General features: G+C 28.3%; 2 protein-coding genes across 2 annotated transcripts; both read right to left on the reverse strand.

The window, feature by feature from the left end:
* Positions 1-749: 749 nt before the first annotated feature.
* On the reverse strand, positions 750-4,107 carry BME3 (Plant-specific GATA-type zinc finger transcription factor family protein). Its single transcript, XM_012237876.4, has 4 exons — positions 3,957-4,107; positions 3,417-3,500; positions 2,579-2,879; positions 750-1,991 (listed from the first exon to the last, which is right to left on the reverse strand). The coding sequence occupies exons 3-4, from the start codon at positions 2,834-2,836 to the stop codon at positions 1,176-1,178; spliced, it is 1,074 nt and encodes a 357-aa protein (XP_012093266.1). The 5' UTR covers positions 2,837-2,879; positions 3,417-3,500; positions 3,957-4,107; the 3' UTR covers positions 750-1,175.
* Positions 4,108-17,733: 13,626 nt separating this feature from the next.
* LOC105650913 (Pleckstrin homology (PH) and lipid-binding START domains-containing protein) lies at positions 17,734-24,390 on the reverse strand. The gene is made up of 19 exons (XM_089722186.1): positions 23,923-24,390; positions 23,069-23,143; positions 22,919-22,972; positions 22,761-22,826; positions 22,459-22,520; positions 21,804-21,928; positions 21,659-21,705; positions 21,455-21,555; positions 21,207-21,367; positions 21,043-21,114; positions 20,806-20,952; positions 20,389-20,690; positions 20,211-20,274; positions 19,816-19,991; positions 19,634-19,735; positions 19,142-19,336; positions 18,943-19,038; positions 18,331-18,432; positions 17,734-18,063 (listed from the first exon to the last, which is right to left on the reverse strand). Exons 1-19 carry the CDS (start codon positions 24,073-24,075, stop codon positions 17,977-17,979), a joined length of 2,187 nt encoding a protein of 728 aa, XP_089578312.1. The 5' UTR covers positions 24,076-24,390; the 3' UTR covers positions 17,734-17,976.
* Between the last annotated feature and the right edge of the window lie 2,378 nt (positions 24,391-26,768).

The raw sequence follows: 26,768 nt of genomic DNA on the forward strand, positions 1-26,768 counted from the left end.
GCCAATAGTGACCTTTCATTTGGTAGTGTTGGGTTAGATGTAGACTTGTTGCCAAATGCCCTCATAAGTCATAACAAACCTAATGCATAATCCAATAGGAAGCAATCATATGCTCCATTGATTTAATTTTAATTTCGGTTTAGCTAAATTTTGCCAAATTTTTTTTACTTTTAACCAATAGCACCATGATTCAGTGCATAAAACACTCTATATTTACAGAATTTGAAGAAAATTGGTTACTTTTTTTTTAAAAAAGTTATTTTATATTTCTAAATTATAAGTGGAGTAATTTTATTGCGGTCACTGTGTTATAAACAGGCAGTAAGTGAAATTTCTTCAACGATTCCAATTAAACTTTCTCTTCAATCTTTCTCTTCACCTAGACAATAATTAATAATAAACCCTAGCTGGAATCTACTGGATTAATGGTAAATTAACAACTAACCAAAGGAGGGATTTACAACTAGCAAATCCCTCAATCTATCTATTCTCCCAAAAAAAAAAAAAAAAAAACAAGTAACCAAAGAAAAGGGCTATTTCACCAAACCAAAGAGAGATGGATTGTAATCCACCACATCTAGAAGAAAAATATACAATCCAATGACCTGGGGCATCTGATTGATATTCAAGCCAAATCTCTTTCATTTCTCTTGGGGATTTTCCTTAAATAAGAGCACAAAATGGGAAATCTTGAAATAAGAGTGCAAGAACAAAAAGAGATGAAGGGAAGGAAATTGTGGAAAAAGGCATTACAAATTGTTTCAAAATCCATTACTCATTTCAGAATTTTCTACTAACAAATTGACTGCAAAAAGAATACCCATCAAAGAAAAAAGAATGCAAAAAGGAAAGAGAGACAGACACAGACCTTCAATATATGACTAATAAACTTAATCACCTACCATCACTAAAACCCTAATTAGAGACTCTCTACTATCCTTAAAAAGCCTCCATTTTTTGCTGTCTAAACCCTTTTTTCAGTTCTCTCTCACAATCCTTCTCTCTACTAGCTAAAAATATGGTCATCTATTGCTCCTATTTCCTCCCCCATTCTGTCCCTGTACAAAAAAACAATTTAACAAAGAAATAAAACAACAGTAAGGAAATAACATAAAATGAGTAAAACTATGAGAAGGCTTCGACTCGATCGGAAAACTATTCTCCATATCCTCCATTCACATATAATCCATTGCAAGGTTGTTATCATTTGGAATTAACTCTGGCGAGTTGGTCATCATTGTAGCATTTCCGGGGACATTAGTTTTGGTGGTAGTCTTGGTTCTCATCTCCAAAACTTTCTTGTGGGAATTGGAATGCAAGGATGGAACGAAGGTTGGACTTGCAGCCGGTCGGTATTCAGGGAAAAGCCGGCCGGACTTGTAGCGAACACCACAAGCATTACACAGGGTTTTTGGCCCCATTGGCCCAGCTCTCCATTGTGGTGTCTTTGTTATCTCACAATGCATACATTTCCTTACTGCTTGTTGTTGCTGTGGTGGTGAATTTTGGCTTGTCTCTGAAGGAACTATTGGAACAGTAAACTTGATTTTCTTCTTCTTCTTCTGTTCAGGGGCAACTTGCTTCGGTAATTTGATTAAAAGTCGCGACTCAGCATAGTTTTCAGAATCCGAAGAGACTTTAGGGACAGCAAAAGGATGGTGAGTCTCACTGACAGAAGAGCTCGGTGAGATAAGTTGCATAGCCGGTCGGGGAGTGAAAGAGGCGGGGCGAGGACGTTTGCTACGAGCACGTCCACGCCTGCCCGAGGCAATGATTTCCGGGCTGCGTGGCGCAGTTTTCTCTCCAGAGCAGGAACTGCTGCTTTCAAGTACAGAAACTGGGCTGGAGGTCTGGAATTGACGAGATGAATCCTTGTTGATGGAAGTTGACCCTTCTTTATTTTTACTACTATTATTGATTGTAAGGCTTCCTCCAGAGAAGGAATCCTCAACAAAATTTGATAACCATTCTAGCTGAACAATATCTTCATACTGTAACAACAGAAAATAAATTTAATTAGATAACTAAAATTTCAAGCTTAAAATTAAATTTTTAAGCTTCTATAATTGCTAGTAGTCTAGAGCCACCAAATTTTTGGGTGCACTAATTCAAAATTTTAATAACTTTGGTACCTAATTAATAAATTAATTAAAATTCAATGACTAGTAAGTAAGTTTAACAATTAGTTCACAATCCTTAATTAACCATGAGTTATTTATTTTATTTTATTTATTATATTATTTTTATTTTTATTTTTATTTTTTGAGAGAAACAACTTGCACATGAGAATAAGTCACTTTCAAGCGATCACATGACAAGTCACGTGACTTCCATAACCGAAGCAATTATTTTAAGATATGTCAATCCACCTCATCGCCGACAAAACTTATAAATTTACTAAAACTTCCCCAAAAGACCCCACATATTGACTAAAATACCCTAATCGTGGTTCAAATTTTGAAACTCAATAACGCGGCCTTGCAAGTCTGGCAATCAATAAGTGACAGTGCACATCAAATGACGTCATCATCTAGATATCCAACGGCTGAAAAATAAACAATTAAAATTAAAAACTCACCGGAACAGATAACTCAGCGGAAAGATCAGAAGCGCTATTATTAGAGAAAACCGAGTCAGAACCCGGCAGCGAGTCAGACTGAGTCGACCAAATACTCGGAAACGAGTTACCCGCAATTCCATTGTTGTTGATGGTGGCGCAGTCGGAACCAGGGAGACAATCGTCGATATCGTCGGTGGGGAAGTCGAGGAGGTCATCGATGTGGTCAAAGAAGCTACCGCAGTCTATCTCGTCCATGAAATTTGCTGGTCCAATCATGTTTAATGGTTAATGTTGATTTTCTTTTTGAATTTCAATTCTCCTGGAAAATTTTGAGAGAGAAAAGGAAAATGTGAGCGAAAGAAAGCAAAACTGCGACTCAATGAGTGCAATCATAAAAGTGGTACACAAAAGTCTGTGGGTGTGGGCCATTGGTGTTTGTAAAATTTTGCTTGGCTACTGGGAAAATGTGTCAAGGCAGCGCGCCAGACGTGTGGCAAAGATACAAAAATTTTAAATTATATTAAGAATACGTGAGAATTCAAAAAATGGGTTGGAATCAGAATTTTGAATTAGAGTCCAAAATTCTTAATTAGTCTTTTAATTGCCTAATGCTTTTACATGCTAAAAAAGGTCAAAAAGGGGAATAAACGATTGATTGTTTCTTATCTACTTTACCTTTTATATATGCTAAAGATGAAATTAAAGATATTTTTTCCTTTTTCTTTTTCCTTTTTTTTGCTCAAGGAAACAGAAAATTGAAGCAATTGAACATGGAAATTGATTTTCAGGTGAAATTGTGGAGCTAAGTGAGAATTAGAAAGAAAATGGAGTAGATGAAGGGAATTTTGATGCATACCTTAGTTTAGTTTGGCTAAATTCCCAAGAATTTAAAACAATTCACTTCTGTAGAATTTAAAACATAAATATTTACTTCAAATTCCTGCAAATTAAGCACAAAACAAATGCAATTATCAGTAATTGTCGTTAATAAAATTATTTAAAATTGCTAAATTTTCATATGCAATGCAGTGTAAACCTCCTTGAAAAACAAATTACCCCCGGAAAATTAAAATTTCATACTCTGCTTTTGAGAAGGGGACGAAAATAGGGGTCAATTTTTTTTTTTTTTCCCTTTCCTTCACTTTCTCACGAAACAAACGGAAAAGAAAAATAGCTATGAACCTTGTTTGAAGTAGCAAAAGTGAATGCATGCCAGTATTATTAAATTGAAGGTCCAAAACCCAGAAATGCAGAGGAAAAAACCCAAGCTGAAAAGCTATTTTTGGTCCATATAATGAGATTGAACAAACAAAAGAAGTGTATAATCCATATGGAGTGCAGTAGAACTGAAGAGTAGCCATTGATAATAGTAATAAGAAATTGTTGAGTTGAGTACCTTTGTTTTGTCTGTGAAAATCTGTTAGAGGGAGAAGAGAAAAGAGAGAAACAGAGTAGTCTAAAAAGAAAAGGCAAAGAGAGGAGAAGTAGAAGTAGTAGTGATATTGGGAATTATGGTAGGTAAGGCTCCTCCTTCATTGCTAGCTGTCTTTTCTCTCTCTTCCCACACTCACTGTCTTGATGTTGAAGTTTTCTCTCTCGTCTCATTACCCACACGGGTCCCACTTTTTTCTCCAATTTTCCCACCGCTCTATTATTCCTTTTTTTTTTTTCACGGGTTTTAACTTTTACTATATTTATTTATTTTGAACATTAATTCATGAGGAAAATTACAATTCACTGACAATCTCGTGGTAAGAAACTTCTAAAAATAGCATTTGGTTCAGTTTTTATAAATTAAACAATTATTTTTTATTAGTTGAATAAGAAATATACAATACGATAATATTAAAAAAATACTAGTTAACAATATTTAAAGTAAATAAAAATTATAAGTAAAAATTATTTTTTTAAAATATAATCACTATCCTCATTTGAATAAATTCTTAGATTTTCTATTTAATTAATGCATTATCTTTGGTAACTATGATAAATCAAGTTACTATAAATATTTATTAACTAGTCAAAAACTATTTTCCTTTCAAATAAATTTTACATAATTTTACTAAATACTTAATTAATTACATTTCTTTTTTTTTTTTGAGAGGAAATTACTTACATTTCTAATTCACAAGGATATTAATGAAATATAAAATAAATATTTTTAAGACTTTTTCTACCAATTGCAACATAAAGAAGTAAATTACATTTTTATTATTTATTTATTTTTATTTTATGTAAAAAAGAACTAAGAATAATTTCATTAATGAATAACATAAAGAACAATATAAAAAAGAATCGAAGAGGGAATATAACCTCACCTCTCGAACACTGATAAATAATAAATAAAAAATCCTAAAAGATAAGTAATTCAGTATGTGAAGAAGATTAAGGATTATTAATTAATTTTTTAATTTTATTTTTATCGTTATTAAACGCAATACTATTATTTATAATTTTTACAATGCATCTTATCATATTAATGGAGAAAGAATTAAAAAAATTAAAGTAATTAGATGAAAGAATCATAATTTATAAAAAAAAGTAACTTAAATTATTAATTTTCATAAAAACTTAAAAAAATGAAGGGAGAAAGTAATTTAATGTAGTAATTAATAAAAAATTAAAGGGGTATTGTTTTATATTCATTGGAATTTCTAATGATGAGTTTAGTTCTTGGGTTTCGTTATTGAAGAACCGACTCTGTATGGACACAGTAAAGAAGCACTGACCTATGTTCGTGTATAAATGCACACAGAAAAAAAAAAAAAACGGAGACTCTGCATTTTGTCAGCTTTTAACCGCCGGTTGTTTTTTTATTTATTTAATTAAGTTTCTTCTTTTTACCTTGAATAAATTCCACAAGTCAGATTTTAGAAATGCTGTTCTCACTCTCCCTTCACAGAGCGTGAAATCACTTTCTACTTTGACTTTTTTTTTCGTTTTTACTTTTAATTAAACATTTAACGCGTTAGCAAATTAGATCTAAGCTGTAGTTGTACGTGTACACCACAGGGATAATTACCTTACTAAAAATAATTTGAAAAGTAAATCGTATGTAATTAATATATTTTGAATTAAAGATGACAATGTTAATAACGCGTTTTAAATATCAAAACACAACTCATTTTCCATAATAATCTTTTTTCTTCTTAAATAAATTTGATAATTCATTAACAGACATCGTAATATAAATATATTATAAGATAAATTTAGAAGAGGATATCAATAGAGCTCGTTTATTTAGATTGAATATCTTGTCTTATTATGCCGAATGATTAAAAAGTGATAGAGTATTATTTTATATTTTATAATTATAAGTGCAATTTTATCTTTTAATCATTGTATAATTTATTGAATCAGCTTTCAGAAAAAACTTTTTCGTGCAGTTAAATTTTAATTTCAATTTCAGATAAATAAGTCATTGATTTAGCTTTAACAAACAAGCTTATTTCTTATTATTTTAAATGTTGAAATAAGCAGCATTTAATGAACCGATCGTTGAATAAAAAGGATTAGAAATTCAAATTTTTAAGAACATTTTTCATGTAAGAACAATAATTTCAAAGAGTGACAAAATTAGGCAAGCTAGAATTTTAGTCAGAAACATTGAAAGAATATTTGTTTTTTTTTATATTAATACTATGGATTTTATTAGGGGCAGTTGCATTAAGCCGCCAGTCATGCACTTGATAGAGGTTCCTATAGTGGAATTTGGAAGAACAACCAAAAACTTTATACTCCTTTCTTTCTACCCTTGTAATTTTGGAATTTATTTATAATTACAATTTCATCATTTTTATTTGATAAAATACATTTAGTAGTACTCGAGATTTAATTTTATTAAACGACATTCAAAACGGCACATTCTAAGCGAAGAATTAAATAATAATTCAATAGTAAATGAACAAAACACTTAAATAGTAATGCTCAATTTCTTTTCAATCTTTTGTTTAGTTTTTTTTTTATAAATTATTCAACCGACTTTTAATTTTACTCATCGAATTGAAACAATTTGATTTAATTATGAACAAATAAGAATTTAAAAATCATTAAAAATTCAAAAAATAAAAGATAAATTAAAATACCAACCAGATTAGTTTCAATTTAATCAATTTAGTTAAGTAGCCAAAACACTTATATTAACTAACTTAAGGTTTACTCTTCATCAATCCCTTCCAAAATACTCACTCTTTGAAAAAGCATTGAAAATGGAAAGGAAATAGGTGCTTCGTTCACTTTTCTTTTCGTAACTAACTTGGATTGCACCCTTTGAATCACTTCCTTCTAAAAGACTTCTCTGTTTTTGAAAAATAAAAATAAAAAAATTTGGTAAAATCCAATTATATTTGAAGATAGTGAATGAGTATTTAATTAGGCTCTAATGCACTACTAGTACCACCTGAAAAATACTATCAATGGGTAACAAGTTAAGTTATTAATTCTTTTTTATTTATTAAATAAACACACATTAATGCTAATTAAGGTGATTATTTTTACATATTTATATATATAAAAAAATGATTGGCAATTTATTTCTTCCCTTCGAAGAGAAGTGGGCAAAAAGGTGTTCCATCAAACCCTTTGTAAACATTGGAAAATGTTAGGAAGACTCACAAAAATATGTTAAGTTGTCACTATTTAAGTTTTAATATATACCAAAATTAATTCCTTAAGCAACTTTGAAACTACTTTTAACAGAAGAAAAATAAAAATCCACATTAATTAAATATTATACATGTAAATAGAAAGATAAAAATATAGGAAAGAAGCAACATCTCCCACAAGTGCTCGGGGAGTCGGGTCCCCTATGGGTGCGTCTTAAATCAGAACGTCAATACCTGACCTGTGGTCCAAACTGACGGGGTAGTAGTCATTTTTTTTCAATTAAAAAAAAAATTATCTACTTTTTGCAACCCATAAGAGCTTTACAACTTGTACTCCTCACCAAAAATTGTACATTCTTCCTCACAGTAGGAACATCTTTGAATCAGCATTGCCTCAAAATATTGCACTATCAGTATTGTCCCTGTCAAAAATCTGTTCAATTATATTTATGTCTCAATATAATATATTTACATATTCATTAATTAATGCAAATAATACAAAAATTTCCCACAAACAATCATCCATGTGTCGGTAAGATGAAATTTCTTTTTTCCAATAATTTTTAAAAATTTGTAGCCATGTACATACAGCCTTATGGAGATGGGGCACATGGGCTTGTGCCCTCATGGGGCAAACATGCATTGATTGAAAATAAGCAAAAATTGAAACTAATCTATGTATTATAATTAATTATTAACTGGTGTTTTAGTGTAGTGGCATGATGAGATGATTACTTAGAAATGAAGGGCATGTTTGAAATCTCATTATTGTTAAATTTCTGCTTCTGAATCCCATGTCTACTTCCTAATGCTAAAAAGGAAAATGATAATTAATTTATGAATTAATTGTTTTTTAGTGAACTAGATATAATAAAATTGAAAATTTAATTGTGTAGGCTTGATTAAGGGCAAATCCCTTTTGACAAGGACTTAACATTTTGACTATTAAGCAGATATTAGGTCCATATATGTATAAAAAATTAAATATCAAAGGTTCTTTGGTCACTTGATGTTGCTGTCATTACTTTGTTTAATTTTTTTTTTTTTTTATGATATTATGTTATTATAATTATGTATCTCTTAGTTGGTCACTCTATTTCTTCCTTGTTTTGCCTCTCTGTGTCCATTAGTTGGTTGTCACGTTTGATGTAGGAAAGGACAGTGCTACCTTCCTTGACTATGACAAAATTACCCTTGCTGTTGGGGCCATTAACGCTTTGTCAAATTCAGGGGTATTATGGTAAAAGGAGAAGGTAGCAGGACTAGAAGGTGACGTGGGTGTACCCGGCGAGATAAGCGGAGGGGAAGAGGAAGGAATGGTGGCATAGCACATGCAACGTGCGTGCATGCAAGTGAATGATAGAATAGAATAGAATACAAGAGAAGATAGAACCAAACCAGCCCAAACCCATGTTCATGTGGGACCCTATTTTGCTTGCACGTTCAAAAGAGTTAAACTACACAGCACAAAAGTCCACCTTTGATATTCTATTTCCACCGTGTTTACCGTGGACCCCACACACCGAATCATTACCTGCTCAACTCCAGCTGGGTTAGGTTTTTTTTTTTTTTTTCCTTTTTCTTGTATATATATATATATTTCTTTTCTTTTTTTGTTCTTTTTAACTACCATGTGACTGTAGATGCTCACGGCTATCACGTGACCCTGTCTTGGGATCTGTGCCAGATTATTTATTTATACGTTTTTTAACCCTTTTTTTTTTCAACTTGGACTTATGATTGGTTCCCACGGCTGACTTCTGCAAGACGAATGTATCTTGAGAACAACTAAGGTCGTGTTTGGTTCAAAAGAATTTGTTTTTGGAGAAGTATTTTTTTTGAATTGCACTTCCAAAAAAATTATAAAAAGGTAAATTACTCTCAAATTATTAAGATAATATTCTCCCAATCTCAAAATATATGTCGTTTTTGGTTTATTATTTTGTCTAAAAATATAAATTGTTTTGTGTATTTCAAGAAGTAATAAATGATATTTTTCTAATATTAACATTATTTACACTAATATAATAAATATTTCACAAGCAACTATCAGTCTCGAGATAAATGATAATTTAGTCAAATTACCGTTGGATTTATTATAATCTAGGAGAATGAATTTTCTTCATAATTCTTGTGCGAAAATCTTAAATGACTTATATTTTGAAACAGGAAGAATAATATTTATAATGTAAGTTTTGATGTATTTAGATAATAAAACAAGTTGACAAAATTCATTACATTTAATTAGAGAAGTGCAATTTACTTCTTTTTTTTTACTCAACTTCTCGTGAAATGGAATTGATAATATAAATTAAATACATTACATTTTCCTGATCTACTTATCTCCAACCAAACCTTCTAAGATTTATGTTCCAGCATTAGCGTACTAAACTATATTTCACATGAACTTTTCTTATAAGATTATAATTTTGGAATTTATAATCTCCATAATTTTCAAGTATATCGTCTTGCATAGGAGGGTGAAAATACGTAGTGATGCATTCCATAATAGAATATTTTAATTTAAAAGTAAAATTCTAAAATGCAAAATTGTTTAATTTGTAATAAATAATTGTTTTTATTACTTTTTGGGTCAAATATGAAAGTATAATATAATATGATTTTATACGTACGACCTAAGAATTTGAATGTTCTAGATTAGATCAGGTGGGAAGTGGGGCCAGGTGGCGGAGGTTTTAATGTGGGGCCAAGTAACGCATAGCCGTACAAAACAGAGTCTGATGCGACAAATGAGATCTTGAAGTGTGGGGCCAGGAGGGTGTGGGCCCATCACATAAAGGAACTGTGGAGTACATCACACAGATTAATGACCCTAAGCAATCTAGACTATCTAGTAGAAGGCTGCAGCCTTTAGCCTGTAGGTGCCAGCTGAGCGGTGGTTTTTTGAATAATGCCGGCGGTGGTCGCAACCGTGTGGTCGTCACTTGTGGCAGACTATACGTGTATTATACGAGAACAGTATAAGTTCAAAGAACGCGTATAGTATAGACGATGCTTCTAAGAATTTTCAAATGTCAAACAAATATAAAAAAAGTAATCTTTAAGCCGTCTTTCTTTCTGCAAAATATTTATTTTGAAAATTTATTTATTTGAAAAATGTTTCTGAAATAATTTAACATCTAGTGTTATTTGAAATATTGAAAACTTGTTAAAGAAATATTAAAGATTTTCAATTTTAAAATAATTTTAAATTATATAAATTTCATATATTAAAAAATTTACTATTATATATAATTAAATATATAAAAATAAATTATGATAGTAGTTTACGACGGAGAGGTAACAGCGGTGAAAAAATATTAATATTAGATGTAATCAATAATTTATATTGAGAAATGTGTATTTATAATATTATAATAAATTTATTAATATTGGAGAAATATATATATATATATATATATATATATATATATATATATATATATATATATATATATATATATATATATATATATATATATATATATATATATATATATATATATATTTTGTTTTAAGAAGAAGAATCAATTTTCTTTTCATTAGAAAATAATTTATGTTAACTAATTTTCTTAAGAAATAGATATTGAAAAATATTTCCTAGGTATGTTATCTATGACAATAAATGTTTTTTTAAACAATTAAATATTGCTAATGTTCCGTTTCAAGTGGGATTAAAGCTAACTACACAATGATCAAATATTCCCCTAAACAAAGTAATTTTTAGATTTTTATTAATCTTTTAAATAATAGCAAGATAAAAAGAAAAAAAGTAAAATAAAAAAATAATAAATATTATTATTATTATTATATTTATTAAGAAGAAATAACAATAAAAAAAGTAAAAATTAGAAAAAAAAAATAATTACCTACTTCTAAAATGATAAATAGAGTATAATAAAATTCTAAGAAAACAGAAACTTGTTGTGGGTTGCAATAAGCGAGTCACGTGAACTTTTGATCAAGTACCTCTCACCTACGGAATGGAAAGCAACAACTGGTCCCACATTCACCAATCAAGATCATTTTAATCAATCAGGGATCAGAATTCTGCCCTACCATATTACATTTTTCTGCGCTACACACAGACACAAAAGCCGAGTAACCATAAGATTTTTAGTGGCTGATGATAATAACTAAAAAATAAAAATAAATACTACACAAAAATTATTTATCATCACCGGGAATGGATCTGGCGTGTCGGTGCCGACACTTGCAAGCACCGACAGGTATACCGGGTGTAGCAGGTGAAGGGGACTGACATGGAAAGTATGTGCCGGTTACAGCACGAGAAAGAAATGTATAGTTGTGTGTGTATATGGCAGTATTTAACGCGTCGGTGGCATAGATTCCCGAATCCTGTGAAACATTTAAAACTCCGTTCCTGTAACGGTTTCCGTTGCTTAGTGGACTGTCTACTTTTGACGTTTATTATAAGCTCTGTTATTTTTGTTTTAAATTTAAATTTTGAGAAAAGCTAGACAAAATGGCTCATTGATAAGTCAAAAATTTTTTTATTTTATTTTTTATTATTTATAAAATATATAAAGGCTGAAATTTAAATCTTTACCTGCACATATTTGCATAACTTAAATGTAGTTGGGTTAATTTTCATTTTTTTTTAACTTAGTTTTGAGTTCGGTTTAATAGTTTTAATAATTACTTTCCAATTAATGAAATTGGATGGTAATAGAGTATTAATTATTATTTATTTTAAGCATTAATTTTTATTTAACACGTGCACTGCATTTTAGTACTCGTTCTTTATTTTTTATTTTAAATATGGTTGATCAATGTTTTAATATAATAAAAAAGATGATAAATTATTAAAAATGATAAATATATTGAGATCTTTTTATTTAATATTTTACTATAATAATATAACATCTGTGCAAAAAAAAAAAAGAAAAAATATTATAAAAAAATTATTGTAATGGAACGCGAGGACAAATTTTATGAGTGAAACAGGATGAAAAAATAAAAATAATAAAAACTCAAGCAAAATAATACTTCTAAAATTCAATAAGTAGAAAAATTTTTGACATAAAATAATAATAAATACAGCAAAAAAAATTTTATAGTGATTTTTGTATTAATTGAAGTTGTAATTGATAATTAAGATATTCCTCATGAATTTTATATTCTATTATTAGAAATGCAATAATAAATATTAATTTTTATTCTTTTAATTTAATTGTTTTTATTATTTGTTTAGACTTACACGGTGTAACATAGGTTAGTTGTCAATAACAATTTATCATTTATTATTTTTATTTTTATTAATAATTTTATTTGAACGAATTTTAGATTTTTTTATTAACTTAATATAAAATAATTACTCTTTATGTAATAAAATATATAGTTTATTAATTTATATTAAGAAGCTAAAATATTAAGATTCCTCATAAGTTAAAATATTAATAACAAATATAAATTTTTTGTTTTGGATTTAAGTAAGAAACCATTGGATTAAAAAATTTTATAAATAATGATTTTTTATTTTATTTGTTATGATTTTTTATTTTATTTGTTAGCAATTAAAATAAGGCAATTTATCATTATTAAAATTAACCACTTTTTTTTTTTGTTCATCACAACGTTACACTTCTTATTATGTATACGTACTCGAGTCTTAATATTTATAGTTAGCAAAACACTGAAAATGAAATGAAACAAATCTAATTATATAAAGGTAAAAGAAATGCTAGTCGAAAATGAAAATTTATTGTTTCAAAAATTGTAATAACCACACGTTGAATTAATATTTAATATATAAAAAGCCAACAACACTAAAAAATTATTGTTACTAGTGCAAAGAGATGTATATTACTAAATTCATAACTTTAAGGGTTCCTTATAAAGTTTAGAGTGCCGCAAATATAATACCTTCAAATGCAAGAGCAAATTTATGCATTAGACTTTATATGCATACATAATTATATAATTAGTACTTCTTTCGTTTACAGATAAGTGTCACATTTACATTAAATACAATAGCAAATTTATGCATTAGGCTATAAGTATATGCATTATTATATAAAGTACTCCATTAGTCATAAAAAAGTATCAGATTGATAGTTTTCTCGTCCATTATAAAAGCTATTTAATTGTTTAATTTGTAATAAATTATTAAGTAAATTGACTATATTACCCTTTTTAAAAAAAAAAGAAATTTTTGAGAATTATTACAATTAATATTCATCATATGTGAAGGGCAAAAATGGAAAAAATTATTTTTTCTAATACTTTCATAAAGGTAACGCTTATTAATAAATGGAGGGATTATTATATTTAAAAATCCCGGACCATCAAATTAATGTTTATTAATTTAAACCAAATGAAGTCAAATAATTTGCAAACTAGCCAAAACAACAGTACTTAAGGCAACTTTAAGTTTACTACAGATTACTGTATCAATACTTTGAACTTTATAGATTTTTTGAAATTTCATTATATTTTTACATTTCTGTTAATTTTATGATAATTTCGACTTTTTATATCAATAGCACTTTCGATTACAATTAAGAATGAATTGCAAATAAAATAGTATTTTTGTTATTTTTTTAAATTACTAATAAAAATAAAAAATTTAAATATATTTTGAATATCAAATTGCATTGACATTTAAAGTATATTTGACAATATTAACTGTTTTAGTAGTTGTTCAATAAATCAATAAAATATTATAGGTTTTGTACTTGTTACAAATAGAGTTTAGCCTCTGTCATGATTTAACAAAAGACAGAAACAAATCTAATTTTAGCTATCGTAGTAGTTGTTGTTCTGTTAGCTATTAGTTTTTAACTGATAGCTCTTTATATAACGGTTTAAATTAAAAGTGTTCAGTAAAAATAATCATTTAACTTAAAATAATAAAAAAAAGACATTAATTGTTTATTCTCGGAGGGAAAAAAATAATAGATATGATTGTCAAAAAAATTTAATTAAAAATTAAATGTTAGAGTATTTAATATTTGTAAAAAGCTCCATCAACCTCTAAAAGTATTATAAAAGATATATTACTGAACGTTACAATTAATATAGATAGAATTTTAATTTAGTCAAAATGCTAAAAGCTAACTCAACAACTGTTATTTTAGAAATTAAAATTTAATATGTATAACATTATTGGTTTATACTAATGAAGTTATTTTTAAATTTTTATCAGAGTCCTGTGATAATTTTAAAAATGATAGAAAGAATTTTTTATTCTATGATTTCATCTTTAATTGGAATTGAAAACTTTGAAATATTTTTATACATTAAGCCTTTTAACTGCGTGGTATCAAGTTCAACGTTTATAGAATTGCTGCTATTGAAAAGTATAGTATTTGTATACAAGCTCCGTTGAGGTTCGTCCAGGCACGAAGATACGTATGCTTGGTTTTCAGTTTTAAAAAATCAGTTTATTTGTTTGCATATATTGGAAATCATTGCCAAATTGTCGGTTTTCAAGATTACTGATTCACAAAAACATGCTGCAAATGTCATTTTATACATAAAATTCAAGACACGGTTGCTTCCATTCCATCAAATTGACAGCAAAAGGAATTTGAAAAATTCAAAAAGTTTATAATAAAATAATAAAGAGATCCAATCAAATATTATCATAAAAAATAAAAAATAAAAAAATGCACGCACAAATACATGCTGTCATGCAACGACATGCGCTGGATTGCAGAAAAGAATTGAAAGCAACATGTGATTGTGCCACGTGCTTATCTCTTTATTTTATTATTAAGATAATAATAATAATAATAATAATATCGATTAAATACCACTTTTTTTTTAAATCTCATACCTCTTTACGAAAAAAAAAAAAAAATTTAAGCATTTTGACTTTACATGTAAAATATTGATTAAAAAATATAGTTAATACAATTTTTGAACAATATTTTTTATGCTTTTAATTATCCAATAAATGTTTAATGTTAAAATTTTATATGTTAAGATGTTTAATGAGTCAAATAAATGTCTAAAATGTTCAAATTTATAAATAAAATATTTAATGGGTCAAAATAAAAATTGAGAGTGAGCATAACGTTTTTTATGAAAAGTACAGAGGTTAAATTGTGTACGAGAGTTAATTTGATATAGCTTTGCAATCATGAATTAGACGCATCAAAATTTTAAGTATTTACCATATATAATTACTGTTTACCATTTATATACTTATTTAATAATATTAAAAAATTAGTAGTTTATTATTAGAGTGATAATCCGTTATAAGCGGCGAGAACAGGGACAAAGAAAGCTATGGTTGATTAAAGGAATATGGACAATTAAAATTAAAATATAAAAAATGAGAAAAACATCTCTTCTCTTTTGTATGCAAACCACGTGCCACGTGGGTGCTTCAATAAGATTACACACAACAATTTTAATGGTGGTAAATTGACTTATATGGGCATAAGAGGATGAGGGTTTGGTGAAGTTTAGCGAGGGTATTTTGGGTAGATAATAAGAATGAAAATGTTGAAAATGAGAAATGAGTGGCATCCCACACCTCGTTCTCTTTTAAACCCATTTGGAGAATTTTCAATGGCTGAAACTAAACTCTACTTTATTTCAATGAAACTGAAAGCATGGCTTCCCACCATTTTATGGCTTTACTGCACATTTTTTTGGCCTTTTTAGGCATAATTTCCAAAATTTTTAACTTCCAGATCGAGCATAAGTTGTTAGAAGGACAAAATCCAAATGAATCGATGAGTTCATTTTAAATTTTAAGAAATATATATTCAATTTGATTTTAATTTTAATTGAAAAAATCTTTTTCTTTTTTCAGTTTGATTCGATTTTCATTAGAACTAAAAATCATATCTAACAAGATCTAAAAATAAGTTTAACTGAAAAAATTGAATTAATTCGGTATATGATTGTTTGATTTATTGGTTTGACTCGATTTAAGTATCATAAAATTTTGATTTATTCAATTTTCCAATTTGTTAACATAACAAGTGTTACTTTTATTTTATAATTATTGAATAAATTTGGCTTTTTAATGTAAACAAATAATTTATTTTTACATAAGATGTTCTTTTTTTTTAAAAAAAAATTATGTAAGTAATACTCAAAAAAAAAAAAAAATTATGTGAGTTCATAATTGTATGAGATTATACATGCAAAAAAAAAAAAAAAATTAAAAACTGATATTTGATAGCTATACATATACGAGGTTATAGTACTTTTTTAAGACTAAGAGCCCGTTTGGAATAAATGAATTTTACAAAATTTCATAAAATTTATTTGAAAATCTAAAATATTGTGTTTAGACTGAAAATAAATACATATTTGAATGTTACGAATTGAATTCTATGGAACTGAGTATGCCTAATTCAAATTTTACTAAAGTCGATGGAATTTGTAAATGAATTTTATAAATTTGACCATTGAAATGTTTACTGACAAAATTACCTTTCCAATATAAACTCAACTATTTTTACTTTTTTTTTTCTTTTTTGTTTATTTTCTTTGAAAGATTTCAAATTATAACAACGTTATTTTTTTTTTCATCCAATAACGATGTTAGTTTATATTTTTATTTTTGCTTGTTATAATTGGTGTTTGTTATTTATTTTTGTTAAATTATTATGTCAAGAGTGTTATAAGAAATAAAGACAAATATATTTTCATTTAAGAATTTATTTCAAACATAATTTTGTGAAATTCAATTGAATTTCTTATTTTAAATTACAGCATATCAAACATAACAAATTGATTCGCAAATGAATTCTATATGGAATTCATTTAAAATAAAATTTACAATCATGATTCATTTGTTCGAAACAGGCTGCAAATAATTATTTAGTCCCTTAAATTTATTTATAATTACAAAGTTTTTTCTCTTATTTTGAGAATATATTGATTAATTCTTTAAGTCTAATACGGGTGACACTATTTAATTTTTCGCCTAAAATGTGTAATACTTGATAAATAAGCTTGATAAATATACTCAAGTTTAATTTATTAAATTATTAAAAAAAAAAGTTCGAGCGAGCTTTTCTCAAGTCTAGTCTCTAGCAATTCATAAGCAAATTCGACACTAACAATATTAAAATTAGAGTAACAAAATTTGTATGTGTTAAAAAACTAAAGTAAGACACTCAAGGGTAAATTAAAGTTAAACTTTGCAAAAAGATCATCCAAAAGACTTATAGGCGGAAGGCTTGAACTCTACACAAACTCACTAGTTTTCCAATATGAAGCCAAAAAATATTAAGAGACATTTATGAAAAGCCCATCATATTTTAAGTGTTGGGCTTGCATCCTCCCATTTGTTATATTTTTAACAAAAATATCAATCCAATCACTGGGAAGGTAAGGGAAGAGATTAATGTTATAAAATGGACTGGACTTAATTCACTCTGCGCTCAAAAGGAAAACGATTGCCTATGTCTTATATTTATTTTTTTGAAATAAACAATTTATCACAAACCACCAATAGAACCTAAGTCTCAAGGCATCAGCCTTACCACTCTGGGCCGGACATCATCTGCGTATTATACTAAAAAGATAAGGTTTGAGCCTTATTTAGAGTTCTGTTCTTTTATTTGTTAAATAAATCTATAAGTTATAATTAATGTGTTCATAAAACATATTTTTGAATACATTATACATATTTAGACAACCAAAAAGAAAATTGAGTATCTTACAAAATATATTAACCTAGCAAAGAATCATGACATTATGATTGAATGGAAAAGAAAGAGCTTCTACTAATAAAAGTCTTACAGCTTCTTCTTCTTCACTCTGCCCTTACTTGATCCAATCTCACATGAAGATACAAAAATGTTATGGTGAAAATTATGGTCATACCAATACTGATTTTGCTGCATCTAGATGATTAAGTCGACATGTTCCAAGAAGAAATTCTGGAAGCTCTTCTTCAGTTTCAGCCTACACAATTTTTATTTTGGAATTTAGATGTTAAATATATATTTTGCATTATTCAATGAAATAAAATTCACCAAAAATAAGTTCTCGCTTGCTTTTATTTCTTTTTATTTTAATTTTCTAGGAAATTTGATATTTAGTAAAACTGAAATTTTTATGTTGAAAATTTTATTAAATGAATAATGTAAGTGCTGAAATTTCTAACTGTAAATGTACTCAAAACTAAAAAATTTTAAATGGTATTAAAGAGTGAGAAATTTTCTTGTTTACCTGTATCAGAAATGCCATTTCTATGACCAAATTGTTCAAGTATCCAAGCACAAGATTGACCACTCCTCTTGCAACTGTGGAAGATCCAACATCGATTTCGAGCTGAAAATTATCAGACATTTGAATAATTAAGCATTTTTAACTCAAATACTAATATTAGGATTAATACGTAACTGTTGTTGTTGTGTATGATTAAGAGAGAGAGAGAGAGAGAGGATAAGAAGTATGACCCATCATACATTTAATTAAGGGAAAATTATACCTTTATCCCTATGTTTTGACATAATTAACTACTTTGTTTTTCTATCTTAAAAATTATACTATTTTATCCCTATAATTTGAACATGTTAAAAGACTTAAATCTCAAATCATGAACAATTTCGTTTAACGGAAACAAACTGCAAAGATAAAATAATGTAACTTTTAAAATGCGAGGACAACATAGTTAATAATGTCAAAATATAGGGATAAAATTGTACTTTTCCCTTTAATTATCTTAATTTTTTTTATTGTATCTTAAGTATTAAAATAAAATCTATAAGGAAGATAATAAATTACTCAACAATTAACCAATAATTAGTCAGATTATCTCTAATTAATCATGTAATTTACCTCTAAGTAGTTTTTCCCACGAATATAATGCGATTCTAATGCTTGCCCAACCAAACAAGCTTTCTTACCAACACTTTGCTTGACTATCCATGATCCCTGACAAAAACTCATCATACACAATAATACAGAATGTAAGAAAGGCAAATAACTAATTAGCAACCAAGATTTTAGTTTTCAAAAATTGTGTTATCATACTAACCTTAGAAATGTAAGGTATAAGTTTGAATCTTGAATTTCTATAGGCATCATCGCCATTGACAAAGTTATACAACACAGGTGTTTCTTCCAATGGAGTTTTTAGCATGTAATATAATGCCAAGGTGTACAAGGTTGATCCTGGAACCTGTATATTGACGATAAAGAAGAATTCCGGTCGATTTTGTGATGCATACTTCTGCAATTGAGAGAATTTCATTTCAATCATCAATTATACTTTTTGAATTATATAATAATGCAATAATTAAACTCCTTGTAATGAGCTGTGATGTAATGTAATCAAATGCATTTCTACTACTACAAATGCATTTGATTACATTACATTCTACTTTGGCTCACCAATCAGAAATAAGTTCCGTCTTGTGAGCCGTAATGTAATGTAATCAAATAAAATGATTTTGATTACATTACATTTGCTTAACAGACATATTCCGAATGTAATGTGTTATGCTTTAGCAGAGTTCTATAATATAACCTGGACAATGCTTTCTGGACGACCGCCGAGATCATCTTCTCGTTGATCAGATCTCAACCAATCTGCACCAACCATTTGCATCAAAGTGCCCTTTGCTTTTACCTGAACAAAATCCAAAATGAAAAAACAAATTCAAGTAAATTAATTAATTCTTAACAAATTATATATACTAGAAATGATACCTTTTCACGATCCTTCAGATAATTTTGTCCACGAATCAAAAATGAAGAAGGTTCAGCAGCAGCCCAAGTGCAAGGTAAAGAACAAGTTGGATCTTTTTGAAGAGTAGATCCAAAGGAGCACGATATGCTATCTTCCTTTGCTGCCTCATGTAAGTCCGTGTATCCTTTCTTTTGAACTGCACCATAATGTATTATATATAGTCATCTTTAACCAAAATCGATCAACAATAGTAACTATGAAGCTTTAGTTCCAAACTAGTTGGGGTTGGTTATATGAATTCATTATTTCCATTATCCGCTCTGATCAATATCAATGCAAAACAATGTTTACAGAAAAAAAAAAAATTTGATATACTTTTTGTAAAAAGGATTATGGTTTCGATAACAGGACTAACCTGCAAGGTCATGCAACTTCTTCACTATGCCAGCAGCAGATGATAGTCTTGGTGGGTGAATACTCTGCATGAATCAATGCCAAAAATAGCAAGAAAACAAGATTAGCAAATCAGACTGATTAACAATTGACGTTTAACTGTTCTAATAAATATCAGCAGGAGGGAAATTAGTGAATACCGGTGTTTGAATCTCAGGACTGATTTTAGAAGACCAATCATTTCCCATATGTTCAAAATCCATCATGTCATTGGCATCAGGAACATCAAAGAATTCATCAGGAGAACTATTCAGACAAGTTAAGCTTGTACTTGTTTTTTCAACTTCATTCTGTGTCAAATTAGATTCAATATTTTCTGATCCTTTAACTTCCAGTTTGAAATCTAACTTTTCAATCTGAGGCAACACAACTTGTTCTGTTGAATCCCCAGATAAGAAGTCTGCATAATTTTCGTCTCTGGAATTGAACAGCTCCCTTAATGCTGCAAGGTACAACACTTGTAGTGAGCATTTGATGAACAGCAATATCAACTTATCATATTAAGTAAATTTTGACTTGATTAAGACTTCTAAATGATTAATTTAGTAAAATGGTACCTGCAACTCTTTCAAGCATTCGAATTGTCATAGCTCGTTCAGCCGAGGGTCGCAGATATAATTTCCAAGACTTCCAATCAACTGCAAGCATATGTTTTACAAGTGATCGTCTTCCTTGATTTATAGGTGTTATAACAAATCCTCCGCCTGGAATTTTCGTAGTAAATATAAGCAACTGAGTTGCTTGGCAAGTGAAAGTAGAAAAATGCAAAATTGCAAATGCAAAGCATACATTACTTTTAAGGCAGGCTCGCACATAGCCGTTTTGTGGTGGGCACTTCTTGTGAATAACAGAATGGTATAAGATAACTGTAAAACCATCAAACTATGATCATCAGAGGCAAACTAGTAGTAATCAAAATCTGCAAACAAATAATATACGGTATGAAATTAATTCCAACCATAGGTTCCATCGTCCTCTCTTCTCCAATACCGTCTCAACAATAAATCTCTGCGTTTCATCCATCTGGGTAGCCAATCGCTGTATAATTGCTTGTGGATAATATCAGTATGACCATCAAGGTGCTCGACCATGCTACCCCTGAAGAAACAGAAGTCCCATCTGCAAGGAATTCTTTGGTAATTAACATCTACCATTCAAACTAACCATAATGAAAAATCACTATTAATGATTAAAGTACTCTCTTACTCTGATCTTAATGGACCAAGGGACATAAGGGTCCTAAAAATGGCCTCAGAAGTCCCATCAACCACACCAACTGCCATTATCGCAGCATGATCATCCCAATACTTAAAACATAATTTTAAAAAAAATAATTAGCTAATGAAAGTTCTTCGTTTTTTACAATTATCAATAAGCAAGAAGTTATAAAATGAAATTAATTGAGCTTACTCCCCCATGAGAATCCCAATCTTTGGCCTCTTTAAAAAGGCGTAGTCCTACAAAGTAACAAAAGTAATTAAGTTTAATTAGGCATGGTAGTAAGAAATAGGCATTAAAGAAAAGATAAGTAACTCAACTAGTAGTTCTTAGTTACCATTTTGACAACCAAAAATTTTCCATGGGGAGGGAGCAAGAACATCAGATGTCATTGCTTCAGTATGCAATGTTGAGAAATAATCCACAGATCTCTTACAATCCATCCTTGTTGAAACACTTAATCTGTTCAAACATGATTATTTGCAAAAAAGAAATGAAAAAAAAAAAACATTAAAAAAATAAGTAGTTTATAGGGAAATAATGAACATGTTTAATTGTATCCCAATTACTTCAAGCATACTGAAACATAAGAGATGTTAGGTTAACCCATAATCGTAAATATTTAGACTATAATTAATAACTAAAACTGGTTCTTTTTTTTTTTTTTTTTTTTTTTTTTTTTTTTTTTTTTGATAATAACTAAAACTGGTTCTAGTATAATGTCTACACTAGAAATTTAACTTTCAGTTCAATAAAGCATTTCAAGGCTCTTAAACAATGTTAGGCATCCAACCTCCAAAATTTTAAAATATAAAGCAGGGGTTTATATGACATAAACCTGATACAAAATTAATGAATTAGGGTTAATATTTATCGTGTTCTTATTATTGATATGATAATAATTGTGTGATGTTGCAGATTACTAGTTGAAAAAAAAAAAGAAAAAAAAAATTGATTGCACAAACGTATGCAATTGGCAGCTACTGGCATACCTTAAAGGTGGCCATTTCCTCTTAGAAACGGCCACAAAGTCTTTTCCTGGATCTGGACACTCCTACAAAATAAAAGAAAACATGCCATCAGAGGAAAATCAAATTAAATTACTACATATATATATATATATATATATATATATATATATATATATATATATATATATATATATATATATATATATATATATATATATATATATATATATATAACCTAGCACGGAAACGATATGGGAAAATGACATTTTAAATACAACTTTACACGGGGAAATGGCCACATGCATAAGTTAACAGTTTGGTACCTTCAACACTGAACTCTGCAAAGATTGAATCCATTTTGCTGCATCTTCTGAACTACTTGCTCCCAACTATAAAAATGTAACTTCAGAACCCAACTTAATAATAACAATAAAATCATATTTAAATCAAATTACTTAAAACTTTTAGGAATTAACAGTACCTTAAGTTGATCATTGTGATTTATAGTACTATAGAGGGTGAAAATGTAGAAGACCTGCGAAGAATTAAATGTGAAGAAAAAGAATACATTAATTATTTCCTGTAATGGTAGATTAATTAGAAGAAGGAAGTGTGAAATCAAAAGGCATACTTTTCTATTGATGCTCTCTCTTCCATTATCAGTGACACGAATGCAAGAGTCTATCATTGCACTTCTAACCGGCTCCTAGAAATAAAACTTCGAGTAAGTTGTTGTTAAGAAGCTAATAATTGTATTAAATCTGTGGATTAAAAGACAGACAATTAATCCAAAGAAATTGACAGTAAGACAAGGCATAGTTTTGAAAGATTGTGCTTTATCATTTTCTCATTCATAATTAAAATCCAGGAACACTTCAGTTCCCTTCTTTTTCCTTTTCTGAAAAATATATGCATAGCTTTCATTAAATAGTTAACAGTAGATTAGATTCTTGCAAGAAGAAAATTAAATGGTACAACAAGAGGTTAATTTAATAATAAAACTTCTGAAGGAAAAGAGCCCATAAATGCAATACAAACACAATTTCTCAATTCAAATAAAATAAAACGTCATGCAAATTAGAGAAGCACAAAAATTAACGTTATAGATCAAACATTCACATCCACCAAAGACAAAAAATCATTCCAAACTAATCCCTCCTAGCAGCCTTAAAAATGCAGAAAGAAAAAGAACCCAGATTAACAATCTAGCAAAATTTATACTTTCTCTTCATCCAAATCAGAAAAAGATAAGGAAAGGAAATGGGCTGAAAAAAAAAAAAAAAGAAATAATGAATATCAAAGAAAAAATTTAAAAAAAGAAAACAAAGCAAACATACTCCTTCCAAAACTATGTATATTAACCAAAATGAAGCAAAAGAATGCCATAATTCAATAACAAATATTTTTATCAAAAGAAAAATCAGTAACATAATAATTAGAAACAAGAATGTGAGAAGGAAAAAAAGAAAAGTTAATTTGAATTACCTCGTTCTCTGAAATGGGTATTGTTTTGTAGCATTTGAGGTGATGTTCTTCAAGAATGAAATACCTCTTGCGCGAAAACTGTAAGCCAAACCTATTGGACCTAATAGAATAAAGCCATCCTTCCATTCTTCCAATGATTTGTGGCATACCCATTTCAGCAAAACCACTTTTCCTTGGTTTCTTGAAATGCAAAAAGGAAAAAGAAAAGCTGCTTGATTATCAATGCCTATGCATATTGATTTTCTTGATTCTCTATTTTTTTCTAAAAGTTGTTATGTAATATAACCAAATTAAGAAAATCTTTGATGTGTATGACATTTTATCCAATATATTTATTACATTTCTATGTGACTTTTGTGTTTATATAAATATATTGGGGTTGACCTCTGATTCCCTTTACCCAAAGGGTATCAGAGAATCAGATTGCCAGTCACTTATGGTAACTCAAAGGCTTCGCAATTTTTATGTTTCCTTCCTATTATGTTTCTATTCCTGTTCTCAAGTAACTAATTTTTGGAGTGAAATGATTCTGTAGTGTGCTGTTACTGTATTACCCTTTGACATCTTCTTTTAGTATTTTATTTATTTTAAATGGTCAACTGCTTGCCCGTCGCATGCGAAATGCAAGAAGAGGCTATCTATCTAAAACTAGATGCGGGTGTCATTAAACCTGACGGTTTCGATTTAATAAATTAGTGGTTTCAAACCAATGAGGCTCAGAATCAGAATCAAAATTGATAACATTTGGTTTTCGTTTAGCAAGTTTTCTTGAACCTTTTTTCAATATAAAATCAGCAAGAACCACCACATCAGTTCCAATCTCAAAAGTGGGGAAACAAAAATGGGAATTGGAATCGGAGTCATAAATTAATGGTTATAATGCGATTTAAAATTGAAATCTTGAGTTGATTTCGGTCTAATTTCAATCAAAAATAGACCGGTGGCTAGCACTAGGGATGATCGCGGTCGATTTCAAATCAAAAATCGAACCGGTCAAAATCGGTATTAAACTATGGTCAACAATTCTTAGTTTTAAACTGTAATTGAAACTGTATTCTGAGGTTTAGTTACGGCTGTTCATTTTTTGAGATTGGAACCAGCAATCTAATTTAAAACTGTGAAAAAATATATTCTCAAAAAAACTCCTAATTTATTTCTTTGGTATAATTTTTAAAAATAAATATTAAAAATTTATATTAAATTGCTAAAAATATTTTTTAACATTAATATTTATTATTATTATTATTGTTATTGTTATTTATTCAAGCCATAAATCTAAAAAAAATTTAAAAAGCTTGAAATAAATTATCTATAGATAGACAAAGGGATTTTTTTTTTTTTTTTTTTTTTTTTGCTTATTGGAAAAAGGAGTGTTAGATTGATAATATTTGAATCTTATTGTATATTGTTAAATAATTTCACTATAGAGATGTAAAAAGTTCAAATTTAGCTCATATTAAATTGAAATCTAATTATTAATTAGAAAAAAACAAATATTTAACTAAATGTATGAGTTGTATCCGTAATATAGCTTGATAAATATCTTTTGGCAATTAATTGATTTGAAAGAGAAAGAAAAATTGCATGCGTGGGAGAGAGAACGATTATGTAGTTTCCTCATGCAATGATGTTAGGCTGCTAATTTCACATCATTTGGTACTGTTTGAGAACACTTGCACATGATTTATGTTTGCTATTCAGTACTCTCTGTTACACTTTAATGGCTGCATTTAGTCTTTTTATAAGGATTAAAAAAATTATTAACACATGTTAATTGTCTAAAAATATATGATAAAATATCTAAATTGTGCTTTTTAAAATTAAAAGCTCTCTATTTAATTTCGCTATAAAACATCAGATAAATATAGATAAAATTAGAAAAAAAAAATAATTAATGTACTCTCAAAATTCTAAATCAGCAATTAAAATAGAACAATAAAATAAATATATTTATCATTATTAAAGTGTAGGTGAGTAAGTATTATCATCATGGTTTTAGAACCTCTTTCATGTTCTTCAATAACATTGTTTCTTGATGTGCTTCAATCTTAAGTGGGCCTGGAAATTTCCGTTTATTGAGTTGCAATTTCCATTTTCTTTCTTATAAGATTTTTCTTTCATAAATTGGATGGAAGACAAATTTCTCAACAAAAAAAATAAAATTAAGCTCTAACTGTGTACAAAATTTTATGAAAAATATTTTGCAAATAACTTATTTTTTAACATATGGTTGCAAAATTCATTTAAAAAGTTTTAAACTTTAATTTACAATTATAAAATTTTTTAGAATTAGAAATTTATTCTTTCAAAAAAAAAAAAAAAGAATTAGAAATTGATTATCAAATATGAAGAAAAATCATAATAACGTGTAATATTAAATGTAAATGGTGGTGGCTGGTAGTTGTTAGTGTTCAATGTTAGCTACCAATGTTAGGTAATGATGATTACCACTTTCAAATGGATTAATTATTAATATAGGTGTGTGTTTAATTTCTTTTTTTTTTTTATTTAAAAATATTTTTTACTGACTAATTTTGATGGACATCCTCATCATTAAAATGTAAACAATTGCACCCCAAAACCATTAAAAAAAGCCTAAAAATTTTCCAAAAATAAACGATGTTCAATTAAAGATAATAGAATGATTTTCTTTTTTTCTTCTTCACTAAAATTCTATTCTTTTTCTCCATCAAAACATATGAATCAAGCATAAGGGTTGTCTTCCATAATAATTTTTTAAGTAGTTTTTAGTCAAAAATATTAAATATTATTCTTTTATAGTGTTTGATAACATAAAGTTTGAAATAACTTTTAAAGGTTAAGGTAACGTTTTATAAAAAGTTAAC

Source organism: Jatropha curcas, chromosome 6 (assembly GCF_041381405.1).
Source record: "Jatropha curcas cultivar XTBG-Jc1 chromosome 6, XTBG_Jcur_1.0, whole genome shotgun sequence".
NCBI classification, from domain to species: Eukaryota; Viridiplantae; Streptophyta; class Magnoliopsida; order Malpighiales; family Euphorbiaceae; genus Jatropha; species Jatropha curcas.